The sequence below is a fragment of the Caretta caretta genome, chromosome 4 (genome assembly GCF_965140235.1).
Source record: "Caretta caretta isolate rCarCar2 chromosome 4, rCarCar1.hap1, whole genome shotgun sequence".
Taxonomy (NCBI): Eukaryota; Metazoa; Chordata; order Testudines; family Cheloniidae; genus Caretta; species Caretta caretta.
Genome location: NC_134209.1, coordinates 27414374 through 27425572, shown reverse-complemented (window position 1 = coordinate 27425572; position 11199 = coordinate 27414374). Strand labels below are relative to the sequence as shown.

General features: G+C 42.5%; 1 protein-coding gene and 1 long non-coding RNA gene across 4 annotated transcripts; one reads left to right on the top strand and one right to left on the bottom strand.

The window, feature by feature from the left end:
* The first annotated feature begins 1147 nt into the window (after positions 1 to 1147).
* On the top strand, positions 1148 to 6604 carry HNRNPDL (heterogeneous nuclear ribonucleoprotein D like). Of its 3 annotated transcripts, XR_007356348.2 has the most exons (9): positions 1148 to 1345; positions 2172 to 2340; positions 2425 to 2586; positions 3047 to 3178; positions 3330 to 3447; positions 4647 to 4814; positions 5065 to 5165; positions 5548 to 5652; positions 6337 to 6604. XR_007356348.2 is itself a non-coding variant. In XM_048847738.2 (8 exons), the coding sequence occupies exons 1-7, from the start codon at positions 1257 to 1259 to the stop codon at positions 5133 to 5135; spliced, it is 909 nt and encodes a 302-aa protein (XP_048703695.1). In that variant the 5' UTR covers positions 1148 to 1256; the 3' UTR covers positions 5136 to 5165; positions 6337 to 6604. The 3 variants fall into 3 exon arrangements, 1 of the variants encoding a protein (XP_048703695.1); XR_012668023.1 differs by having other exon boundaries at positions 5065 to 5652; XM_048847738.2 differs by lacking the exon at positions 5548 to 5652.
* Positions 6605 to 7594: 990 nt separating this feature from the next.
* Positions 7595 to 11047, bottom strand: LOC142071837 (uncharacterized). Its single transcript, XR_012668024.1, has 2 exons — positions 10394 to 11047; positions 7595 to 7765 (listed from the first exon to the last, which is right to left on the bottom strand). It is a non-coding gene; the product is annotated as an uncharacterized LOC142071837 (long non-coding RNA).
* Positions 11048 to 11199: the final 152 nt, after the last annotated feature.

Genomic DNA, 11199 nt, shown 5'->3' with positions numbered 1-11199 from the left:
ATGGCACAAGCCATAGGGTGCATAGTGCAGAATACAAGGTGAGTTGCATAAAATGCATGGTACCCTGTGGGTAAGGTAGTATAGATGACTCAAGGCTGCCTTACGCAATCATATAAAGCCGAGCCGCTCCTCCATACTTATTCTCCTGCTCTACACCCTGTCCCGTCAACCTAGGGCCCGGCTCTTGTTCAAATTGGCTTTGCAGGTGCAAACGGCACTTCACGGAAATGCGAGGTCTAAACTTGGTCCTGAATTTCTCCTGCCCTATGGAGATCCCTCCCTAGTGGATTTCATTTCTCTTAGGCAGAAGTGGTGCGGTTGGTGCATTAAATAGATTTCTAGGTTGCATGGTCCCAGTTGCACAGCTGTGTAGAGATACAGCGAGGGTTGCATAATGACTTGTACTTCCACCTTTTCAGACAGTAGGATCTGAAAGGCGGGGAAGCAGCTGCTTCTGCAACGTCAGGAAGCCATAGCTGCAGACAACCGCTTCCCTCTCCCACTGACCGATACCGCAATAATGAAGACGGGCTGGGAGAGATTGCCTAGATTGCTTGGCTGTTTAAACTGCAGGGCGAGTCGCCTGGGGGAATTTGCGGCCTGTCTTCATCTATCACCTCCCCTCTCTGTATACAGGGGAGAAGGAATATTGAATCTCTCCACGGACTTTGCGGGTTGGTCTATGTCACGCTGCTCTCTCTTTGGGGGAGGGTAGCTTTGTGTGTCTTTGGAGTACACACAGGAATCTCGTTATGCCCTGGAAGCCCCTTGCAATAGTCTCAGCAGCTAGCGAAGGGGGTGTAGGGATTAGGGTGGCCATGAGAGGGCCGGCAGGCAATGCCCAGGCAGGCACTGCAGCCTGCTAGGGAGATGATGAGTGTAATGCCGAGGGGATCCCAGGGGAGAGGAGTGCTCATACGCCCTGCAGGGCGGGGAGGCCGGGATGACGGGTGTCACCCTTTCCCCTCCTGGGTCACCTAAGCCCACGTGCAGCCGCCATTGCCTGCGCTCTTCCCATGCCTTACTAAATCAGACGGGGTAATGCACCCGCCCCAACCCTGCTGCCTGGGCTCCAGGAGTCGCTACCGCGCCTGCGCTGCCGGGCTGCGCTGATTGGCTGCTGGAAAGGGTATATAAAGGCGGCGCAGGCGGTGCCCGGATCTCTTCCGCCGCCATTTTATTGTCCCGCTTTCTGGTCGCAGCTTTCTAGCGAGTCTCCAGCCCTCGTAGCCTGCCCGAGCCGCCCTACCCTCGCCATGGAGGACATGACCGAGTACAGCGGCGGCCTGGAGGAGTTCGCCGAGGGCTCCAAGATCAACGCCAGCAAGAACCAGCAGGACGATGGGTAAGGGCCGGGCGGTGCGGGGCGTCCCTTCCCTGTAGCCCCGGCCCGGGGGGCGCTTGCGCTCTTCCCGCCCCCATCCCTGCGGCCGGGCGTGGGGGGGTCCCGTTTGGGCACGTTTCGCGCTCTCTTTGTGTCTCCCCGTCGATCTGTTTTCCGTAGGGCGGGGTGGTGTCAATCACCGGGCCATGACGTAGCCGGGAGCCAATCGGAGGCGGGGCAGCGCGCGAGCGGGCTGCCTGGGGCGGGTAGGGGGGCAAGCTGCGCGCGCGCGCCGATGCCACGCTGCTCCCGTTCCCGACTCGCGCGGGTGGGCCTCTGGACGCAGCTCGCTGGCTGACCGTGTCTAGGGGGGAGCGGGGCGGTAGCTTCTCGGGCGCCCTGCGGGGTTTAGGGCCAGAAGGAGCTGAGCCATTGCCTCCGAGTGCGTTAGCGATGGGCCGAGTCGGGTAGGTTGCAGCCCGAAATCTCGTGCCTGGGTAGTATTCGAGCAAAGGGTCACTTCGTTACCAGCTCCTACCCTGCAAACGCTTATGGGTACGATCCATTTCACTACTGTGTACTTGATTCATGGGATTAAAGTTAACCGCACGCATAAGTGTTTTGCAGGATCGGGGTCTGAGAACTTTATAACATGCGTATAATTATGTAAAGGTCAGCTTTGAGGCCCTGAAAATCAGTGTAGTGAACTGAGAGTGGTTTCTTTTCAATTCATGATGCTGATCTTGTTGGAAAAACTACCACTTGTGTATTCAAGTTTCTTTGAAACTTGAAGTGATTAGTAAGATATTCTGCTCTTAAAAAAATACATGCTTTTTTCCTGTTGTAGTAAAATGTTCATAGGAGGCCTCAGCTGGGACACAAGCAAGAAAGACTTGACAGAATATTTATCTCGGTTTGGAGAAGTTGTGGACTGCACAATTAAAACAGATCCAGTGACTGGGCGGTCCAGGGGATTTGGCTTTGTGCTCTTCAAAGATGCTGCCAGTGTTGACAAGGTATGTAGGGTCTGTGTAGTTGGCTCTTGTATGCATTTGGTTTTTTTCATGGCTTTTTGAAACTGTGTCCTGTGGGTTTTCTAGGTCTTGGAGCTGAAGGAACACAAACTGGATGGCAAGTTAATTGATCCTAAAAGGGCAAAAGCACTGAAGGGAAAAGAGCCACCAAAAAAAGTGTTTGTTGGTGGACTGAGTCCAGATACATCTGAAGAACAAATTAAAGAATATTTTGGTGCTTTTGGAGAGGTATGGTATAACTGCGTTTCTAATACTGTCATATCCATATTGGGCATTAAAGTTCAGTCTTGCTGTGGCAGGGTAGTAAGGTTGGATGAAGAAAGGGCAGTCTCTGATTTGAGATGTGAAGAGGGTGATTGTGAGAAGGCTGCTTCCTTGTTAATTGCAAGTTGTAATGCTGCTTCCTTGGGACAAGATGCAGAAATTATATTGCAGTAGAATAAATAGGATCGACTTGGGACCCTGGTGGGCAGTCTTAGCCTAGCAGAGTTCTGTTTGAACTGTTCCCTATTAACGTATAAATAGCTCTGTAATATTTTGATAGTTTATAAATGGAGGTGGGATGGTTTATTTTTCAAAGAGCCCGTTACATTTCCGCTATTGGCATGAACTTTTGACCATTGACTTCCACTGCTGTGTTTGAGAGAGATGTAATGTAAATATGGTTTATATTTAACTTTGTTTACAGATTGAAAATATTGAACTTCCCATGGACACAAAGACAAATGAAAGGAGGGGTTTTTGTTTCATCACATATACAGATGAAGAGCCAGTAAAAAAATTATTAGAAAGCCGATACCATCAAATTGGTTCTGGCAAGGTATGGATGGATGTTTTGGTTTCTCTTTAGAAAGTTCTAATGTTGATGGTTCTTATAGATTTTTAAATGGATTCCTGAGAATAAGAGTGTTTATTTTGATGGTGCTGGTCAGTCCTTTCATACAGTTGAAACAATGTCTTCCTTTTTACAGTGTGAGATCAAAGTAGCACAGCCCAAAGAAGTGTATAGGCAGCAGCAGCAGCAACAACAGAAAGGTGGAAGAGGTGCTTCTTCTGGTGGCCGAGGTGGTGGCAGGGGACGTGGCAGGGGTGAGTTTTTTGGTAGCACTTCTAAAAATCTGTATGTATTTATTTCTAAAGTTCTAGTTTCCATGTTTTGGAGCCATTTTTAAAAAAATAAACCTAATCATAGAATGGCCAACCAATGAGCGGAAAATAAGCTGGGTTGGTCTGTACTGACTTAACCAAAACTCATTTTAAAATTGTTACCTTGACAAGTGCACTGATAAAGTAAAACTTTTACTTATGTTTAAAAATGCCAACAGATTGCATATTCCTGGGTTTAGAAGCTATTCCTTAAAAGGCATAATTCAGGTGTCTGAGACTTACTTGAAAGTTACATGTACTCATTCTGTTGAAACAGGAAGGGAGCAATGTTGACTTTTTGACAGTTCTTAAATATTTTGCCTAATAGAGGAAAGCCAGATATCTTCAATCCTGCATTATAAGTAATCCTATGTAAGTAAAGGACTGGGAGGGAGCAGTTTTCAGAGGAACAGCCGTGTTAGTCTGTATTCGCAAAAAGAAAAGGAGTACTTGTGGCACCTTAGAGACTAACCAATTTATTTGAGCATGAGCTTTCGTGAGCTACAGCTCACTTCATCAGATGTTTACCGTGGAAACTGCAGCAGACTTTATATACACACAGAGAATATGAAACAATACCTCCTCCTACCCCACTGTCCTGCTAGTAATAGCTTATCTAAAATGATCAACAGGTGGGCCATTTCCAGCACAAATCCAGGTTTTCTCACCAACATCACTAATACATTGATAGTTTGCTTCTTGGCAACCATAAGTACTGAGATATAGTCACTGTTAATGAAACAGAACAAAACTAGTCTTCATATTGTAATGTTAAGATAATGTAGGATACTAAGATGCATATTAAAAGAGCTCTAAAGGAAGAGGGAATTTCTTTAGACAAAAGGCAAGTTGCCCTTTGTGTGGTTCGCCTGCACTTTATTAATAGGACAGTGTCAGCTTTCATTTTTTTATGTAACATATTTATTACAGTAAATTAAGAAAAGAGATCCCAAGATTTGCATCCCATGTGATGTTTTGAAATTAGGTGTCTTGGTGTTGTGTTTTAGAACTGTTGTATACTTGCAGAGTGATGGGACTCTTTCTGGTAGCCAGTACAGTACAGATCACATGTCATACAACTGACACATTATATATTTATTTATTTAAGAGGGTTGGAACTTAATTGCAATGCTTTATTTCAGGTCAGGGACAAAACTGGAACCAAGGATTTAATAATTATTATGATCAAGGATATGGAAATTACAACAGCACTTACAGTGATCCAAGCTACAGTGGTTATGGTGGATATGATTATTCTGGCTACAATTATCCAAGCTATGGATATGGACAGGGATATGCAGACTACAGTGGTAAGTATGTTTGACTTAACTCCACAAGTATATTGATGTATAACACTAAAAATAATATGTATGACTTTAATATTCTAGTGTATAGTAAATTTCATTATTGCATCCCACAAGCAAGTGTGGATATACGTTAAAGTATTGCATTAAGCTGTAAACTACTGTACAGGGGTGGGAGGGGGGAGACTATCCTTTCATGAGAGGCTTGTCTGAGTCAGAATGTACTGAGACAACTAATTTTCCATTCTCTCAACAGGTCAACAAAGCACATATGGAAAAGCATCCCGAGGTGGCGGCAATCACCAAAACAACTACCAGCCATATTAAAGCAGTACATAGTACTTGGGGGGGCAGCAGGTGTGTATATGAGTGCAAGGACCACTTTCAGTATGTCTAATCTAATTTAAAGATCAATAGACAAATTAAAATGAGTAAAAACATTTTTCTTGTGTAGTCTGACTTTTTTAACTGAACTTTGTTAACTTAAAAGATTTTTTTTAAAACATGCTTTGCCTAAAGTGTCTATAGATCTTTAACTTCGTAAAATGTGATTTCATCTTCTTTAGTACTTCAGAAAAACTTAAGAGTTTTTCTGTTTGCGTTGTGTACCAGGTGGTCTAGAGGAATAATTAAACTTATTAGAAGTATTAACAGGTAAAGTACTGAAATGGGTACAACTTAAGGAAAACAAGAATGTTGTCTTCTAACTCTGACATTATACCTTGTTTGTACCCGCCAGCGGGAACTTCATTGCAGGCCGTGTGTCACCCTGACCACGTCTATCTCTGGGGGTCGCACGTTGCAGGCAGAGCGCAAGGCATACACCAGAAAACGCTGTCCTGTGGTATGGTCTCTTCCAACTTCATGTACCAGCGTAAAGATTAAAGTGGAAAACTTCAGACTTTGGCTTCTTTTTAATCTTTTTGAAGATTAAGTGTCTTAACTTAAATGGTTTTTTACAGGAGTTAAAGTACATAAATGCCTTTACAGCTTAATCATTTTGGTCTTCTGTTTAGTGTTGTATTTCAATTGTGGAGCCTCATTTTAAGTGTGCATTCGTTAAGATTTAATGCTTGCTTTTTCTTTTTATAGCTAATAGTGAAATCTGCAAACAAAAACGAACTTTTAAATCTGGAAAAAATTAAAGATCATATGCACACAAACTACATTAGGCTAATCATGTTTTTGGCAATATTCCTTCACAAGAAATAAGTTGCAGACAAATTGTTTTCTTACTCAACAGCATTTCTGGTGGAAACTTTTTCCACAACCCAGTTTGTGACACACACATTGCAACTTCTTGCCTAATTTGGAGAATCATTGTTCTGAAACAGCTTCCCAAATGGGCTAAACTGCTATATTTGGGGAGACAAAAGATTTTTAGTTAACCATTTGTTAAATATGCATATGATCTTTAACAGTGAAGAAAGGAATAAATAGAGGACTTAAAGCAGTTCATGAAAATGGACCTTTTAACGATTCTTACAGAAGTTGCACAGATCTGATTGTTGTTTTGTCTTGTTTTTAGGTGGAGATACCACAGCGAAGTCATCTTGCAGAACATCAAGATTGAATGGAGGTGGTCTTCGTGACATGAGATGACTTTTACAAAAGACTTTTTAGAGTATGACACAACAGTGTCCAACTGTATATAGCGGCTGATTAGTTTTCTTTATGGTTTTTACTTTGTCTTTTTTGCCATCTGTGTTATGACACAATGTGGATTTGTGTTAATACAAATTTTATTTGTATACTTTCATGTTAAGTGATTCTTGAATAAATGCTTACTTATGTGAGTCTGTCTTCCTGTGTCTGCTGCTTAGTTTTGTAAGCTTAATTTGTAATTGAGCAATAACAAGGATAGCAGTCTTTCCTATTGGGAGGAAAGATGGCCTGTATTGGAATAGGGCCTTGAATGCCCTCTGGTCACTAACTTTCTAGATATGCCCTGAGCTTGAGGCTATTTCAAGTGTCAACATCACCTGAGTTAAAATCTGCTGTTAAATGATTGGCTCCTAGTTGTAATAAGAGATAAATACAAAGATTGCCTTAGATGTGTTAGAAATTCTTTGCTACCTCTTCCTGCCTCTTCTCCCCCCCCCCAGTATTTTTTTGCAAATACCTTTTCTATTTGTGTTAGCATTTCATATAGTTCTTGCTGTTGTATTTTATTGTTTATAGTCTTTCCAGTCTGTGCCTTTTTGGGGGCATGGTGGGGTTACTATGTATTACTTTGAGCTGTTGGGATGCTGGTGGGGGTTTACTATGTGTATAGAGAGCCTGAGGATTTTATATTAAATTGCTTACTCTGAATAACTGGACAAGAGTGGAACTAGTGAATTGTGACGGCACAAAGCAAAAAGTCAAAATCCCTTCCTTTTAATGTATGTAGCAGTTAACACATACTTCTAAAAATTCACCTTACCATAGTGCCTGAAACAGTTGGGAGAACAGTTTGGTTTAAAAATCAAACTGCCTCATTTTCAGTTATGGGTTGTGTTCCCAAAATGTATAATGCATTACATCTATAATGTATTGATGTATACAAAATGTATAATGTATTGGTTAAATGTAAAATTATTACTGAATGGGAATGCCAAACAGTTAACTCTTCCGTGGTCTTCAGTGAGTTTTACCTCTAGATTGGAAGTTTACCCATTGCTAAAGATGACTTTTAGTAACAGGTTCCTCTAAACCAGTGCTGAAAATGGTTTAATAGCTAGCATTATAAAGTCCAGCCCCAGTATAGAAAGCATCAGTTCAAGGGGATCTACTCCCAACAACCATTTTTTAGCAACAAGTCAATTTATTAGTGTAGAACAGGCTTGAGTCCATGTTCTGAATCCTTGAGCACAGTCACCTTAGCTTCTGGTGTGGCTTGGCTTTGCAGCTCTCCGTTGTTTGTTCGTTCTTTCAACATGGCCATGCACCATGCATTCATATGTCCAATCATGGATCTAAAATAAAACCTTGTTTAGAAGACAGCTGAGAGCACTTTATCCATAGCAGTATAAATCTTTCCACTTCTGTAATGTTCTTCTATCCCTATGTCCTTCTGTGTATCTCTTATTTGCTTTCCATGCATTTGCTCATTGCACTTGTCGGTCTTATCTGCCTCTCTCCTGCAGATATACCATGCTAAAATGAGTACTTAGATATTCTCCTTGGGTTGGTCAAGCTGGCAGTGTTGGGGGAATGGTAGCAAAGATGCCTGTAGGTGATCTACACTACACTAGATAATATCTAATGCTGAACATGGTGATAAAGTAATTGCAGCTGCTGTATACTGCCACTAAGAGAATTGCTCCTGGTGCATTGGTAAACCAGTAGTGTGAGAAGCCAGGCTCATTGTAGATAATGCCCAGCTGAACCACACCTTGATGGAGCTGGCAATTTAATTAATGCCTGGTTGCTGGTAGAGGTAGCTGTTGACTCCCTATTGTACCTCTCTGGATTTTTGAAGTGTACATATTTTTCAAAATGACAGTGCTGTTACTTTGTCATTCTACAGTCCAAATGGTCTAGAATCTAAACATTTTCTTTTAACTTGCTCTATTATCCAAGATCTTCAATTTTGTGTAGTTAACTGGCTATACGTGTCTTGTATGACCTTCGGCAAGTTACTCATCCTCTGCCTCAGTTTGTGCTCTGAGAATTTTTTTGCCTATCTAATGGATTTTAAAAGGCTTAATTGTTTTATAAAGGGCTATTAACACCTTGCTTGAAAGGTGCTATAGAATGTATTGATAGAGCCAAGTACTCCACACAAATGAAATGCTGATTTCTCTTGAGGACTGATCCTGTAAACTTTTACTCACACTAGTAGTCTGAAGTCTTGTAGTCCTGTATAAGGGTTACTTAAGAGCCAGATCTTGGAAACCTGTGTGTTTTAATTCTTGCTAATGTCAGTGGGGATCATACATCTAAAATGCATAGCTTATTACAGGGTTTACAGACTACTTAATTGGCAGTTCCTTTTATCTATTTGGGTGGGATGTTTTGCTCTTGTAAAGAAGAGGCTAGCCATGGGGGGGGGCTATTTTCTCTCTATTTTTAAGCATTGATTATATGTTCATGCATAATCCAAATACTGTAAAAGGATTCTCTGGCCCAGGGTTATTTTTAAGTTAACTTCTACCAATGTTAATGGACATGGTGGGGGAGGCGACAAAACAATCTGGAAAAATCAGTCAGCCTCTGTGCCTGAAGAACAATAACTCAGTCATCGTGTCCTCACTTTGAAAAAGTATAAACTTCATCAGCCAGGTAGTCTTCTGTTCAGCTGTTTCTCTTTTTGCAAGGTTCAACTAGCTTTCCTTTAGTATACTGTAGTGTGGTGTTCCTCCCCCCCCCCGCAATCCTATCTGATATTTTATCTGAGGTGTTTTGTTAACATTTTACTTCTGGTTTTATGCCTTTTTTCCTTTACAGTTTGCAGTTGCTTGCCCTTCAAGTTGGCCTTTTCACTTATAGTTTTAAGGTTTCTTTGGTTGCATCTGTCTTGATTGCTTTCTGCATTTAAGTTGTACTTAATGTGGTGTTTGTGCTGCAGCACATGGTAAGCCACATAAATATAGTTTTCAGAAATGACCTTGAATCACTTGAACTATACTGATGGCTAAAGTTATTGACAAATGCTTGAAAAATCAAGGCAACTAACTAATCCTAAGTATTTTTTAGGATTGCAGTCAGCACCTTTGCTAATGTATAGTTAGTAAACAGCTAAGACTTCCTATTAAGTATTTATACTAACTAAAGTGAAATAGCCAAGATTAGTAGAACAAAATTTCCATCTAATGTTATGTAAAGATTCTTGTATCACAATTTTTCTAGGCTCTTCTGATTCTGTGCTAGTATATCGTCATATACAAGAATGAACAAGTTTAAGTGCACAATAGAGGGGAAGGGAAATTAGTGTCAGGTATTAAAAAAAATTACAGTAAACAAATTTTTAAAATGGATATGGCCATTTATAAGGATAGCCAAGAGTAGGCAACCTTTTAGCTCAGTTTGTCAGTAACTACTGAAGGGTTACAGGAGCCATAAATTGAAGGTATACAGGGACTTTTACCCTGAGGTATAAAAGATAATCCACACCTGCTGTGCTGGAGTTATTTACAACATCCACCTCGTTTCTTGCAAATGCTACACCTAGTAGCAATAGTCCACATTTAATTGAACATAGAATTTCATCCTCTAGTTCCATTACATGCAATAGGAAATTTGTCATGGAAGCCAAACTATCGGTTTGTAGACCCAAGATTTCACTGAGTCTCTAACACTTAACCCCAGATGACATTTCTTGGTCCAAAGAAAGGACCTCTTATAGCCTAAAACTTGCCCTTTTTGAAATACAGATGACTTTTTTTTTTTAGAATAAGGGAGTTTTTTTTAACAATGAATTGGTTTGTCACGCTCTCAATGAAAGATTAACAACTTGGAAATGTTTAAATTAAGACACACCCCTTTTCAAAATAAAAGTGAGTGGAGAAAGGGGGAAACAAGTTTTAAGCCGTGATTGGTGTGCTTCAGCTAACTGAAAACGTCATGAAATTGAATGTAACACTTTTTCAAAACTTACTTACCCTTCTTCCCACCAGCTTTCCCAAGGATCTCTTCCTCTTTCCAGGACTAACATTCCCTGTTGGAGTGGGTAGGATTTTTTCTTCCTCTCTAGGGCAATGTAGAAATCCTCCCTCCTCCTCACTAGCCACAGGAGGAGGACTGGCTGGACGGGTAAGTACATTGTTTTCCGTTCAAAAGAAAGGTGCCCAGGGCTCCTATTCTTCGCTTCCTGTCCTAAAGGGTTGGGCACAATCCACCTCCAAGGCTGAGCTGTGAGGGGGAGGGGGCACCCTCCTTTGCCTGCCTCTTAGGACAGGGCCGAAGCCCCATTACTTGTGTGTGTAAGGGAGGCTAGGGCTGATGCCAATCGGGGACTGTACAACGGCTGGGGCCCAGGCCTGGGGGGGTCTGCTGGACTCCGCCCAGGGCTAAGATAGGGTGGCCCTGCACTGGGCGCATCCCTGCCAGGTAGCTCAGGGAAGGGCAGTCACAAGCTTCCCCCTGCAACTCTGCTCCTTGCCGCCCAAGCTGCCTCAGCCAGGGCACTTGCTGCCCTGGAGCTCCGCTGTCACCGGTCGCAGGGGCTGGGTAGAGCCCCTGCCTCACGGGACCTCGTCCCTAGCGCGCCTTTGCGCTAGTCTGTACTACGGTGGGGTGGTACAGTAGCCTTTTGACTACTCTCTTTTTGTCGTCTCTATGGCTCTTGAGCCGCTCTATCTACTCACTTCCTCTCTCTCGGTGGTTCAGAGACGGGCAGAGTGTATACACAATGGGAGGAAGGCGGGCTGGAGAAGGGACCGGGGTCACGTGATCTTCCTGCGTTCTT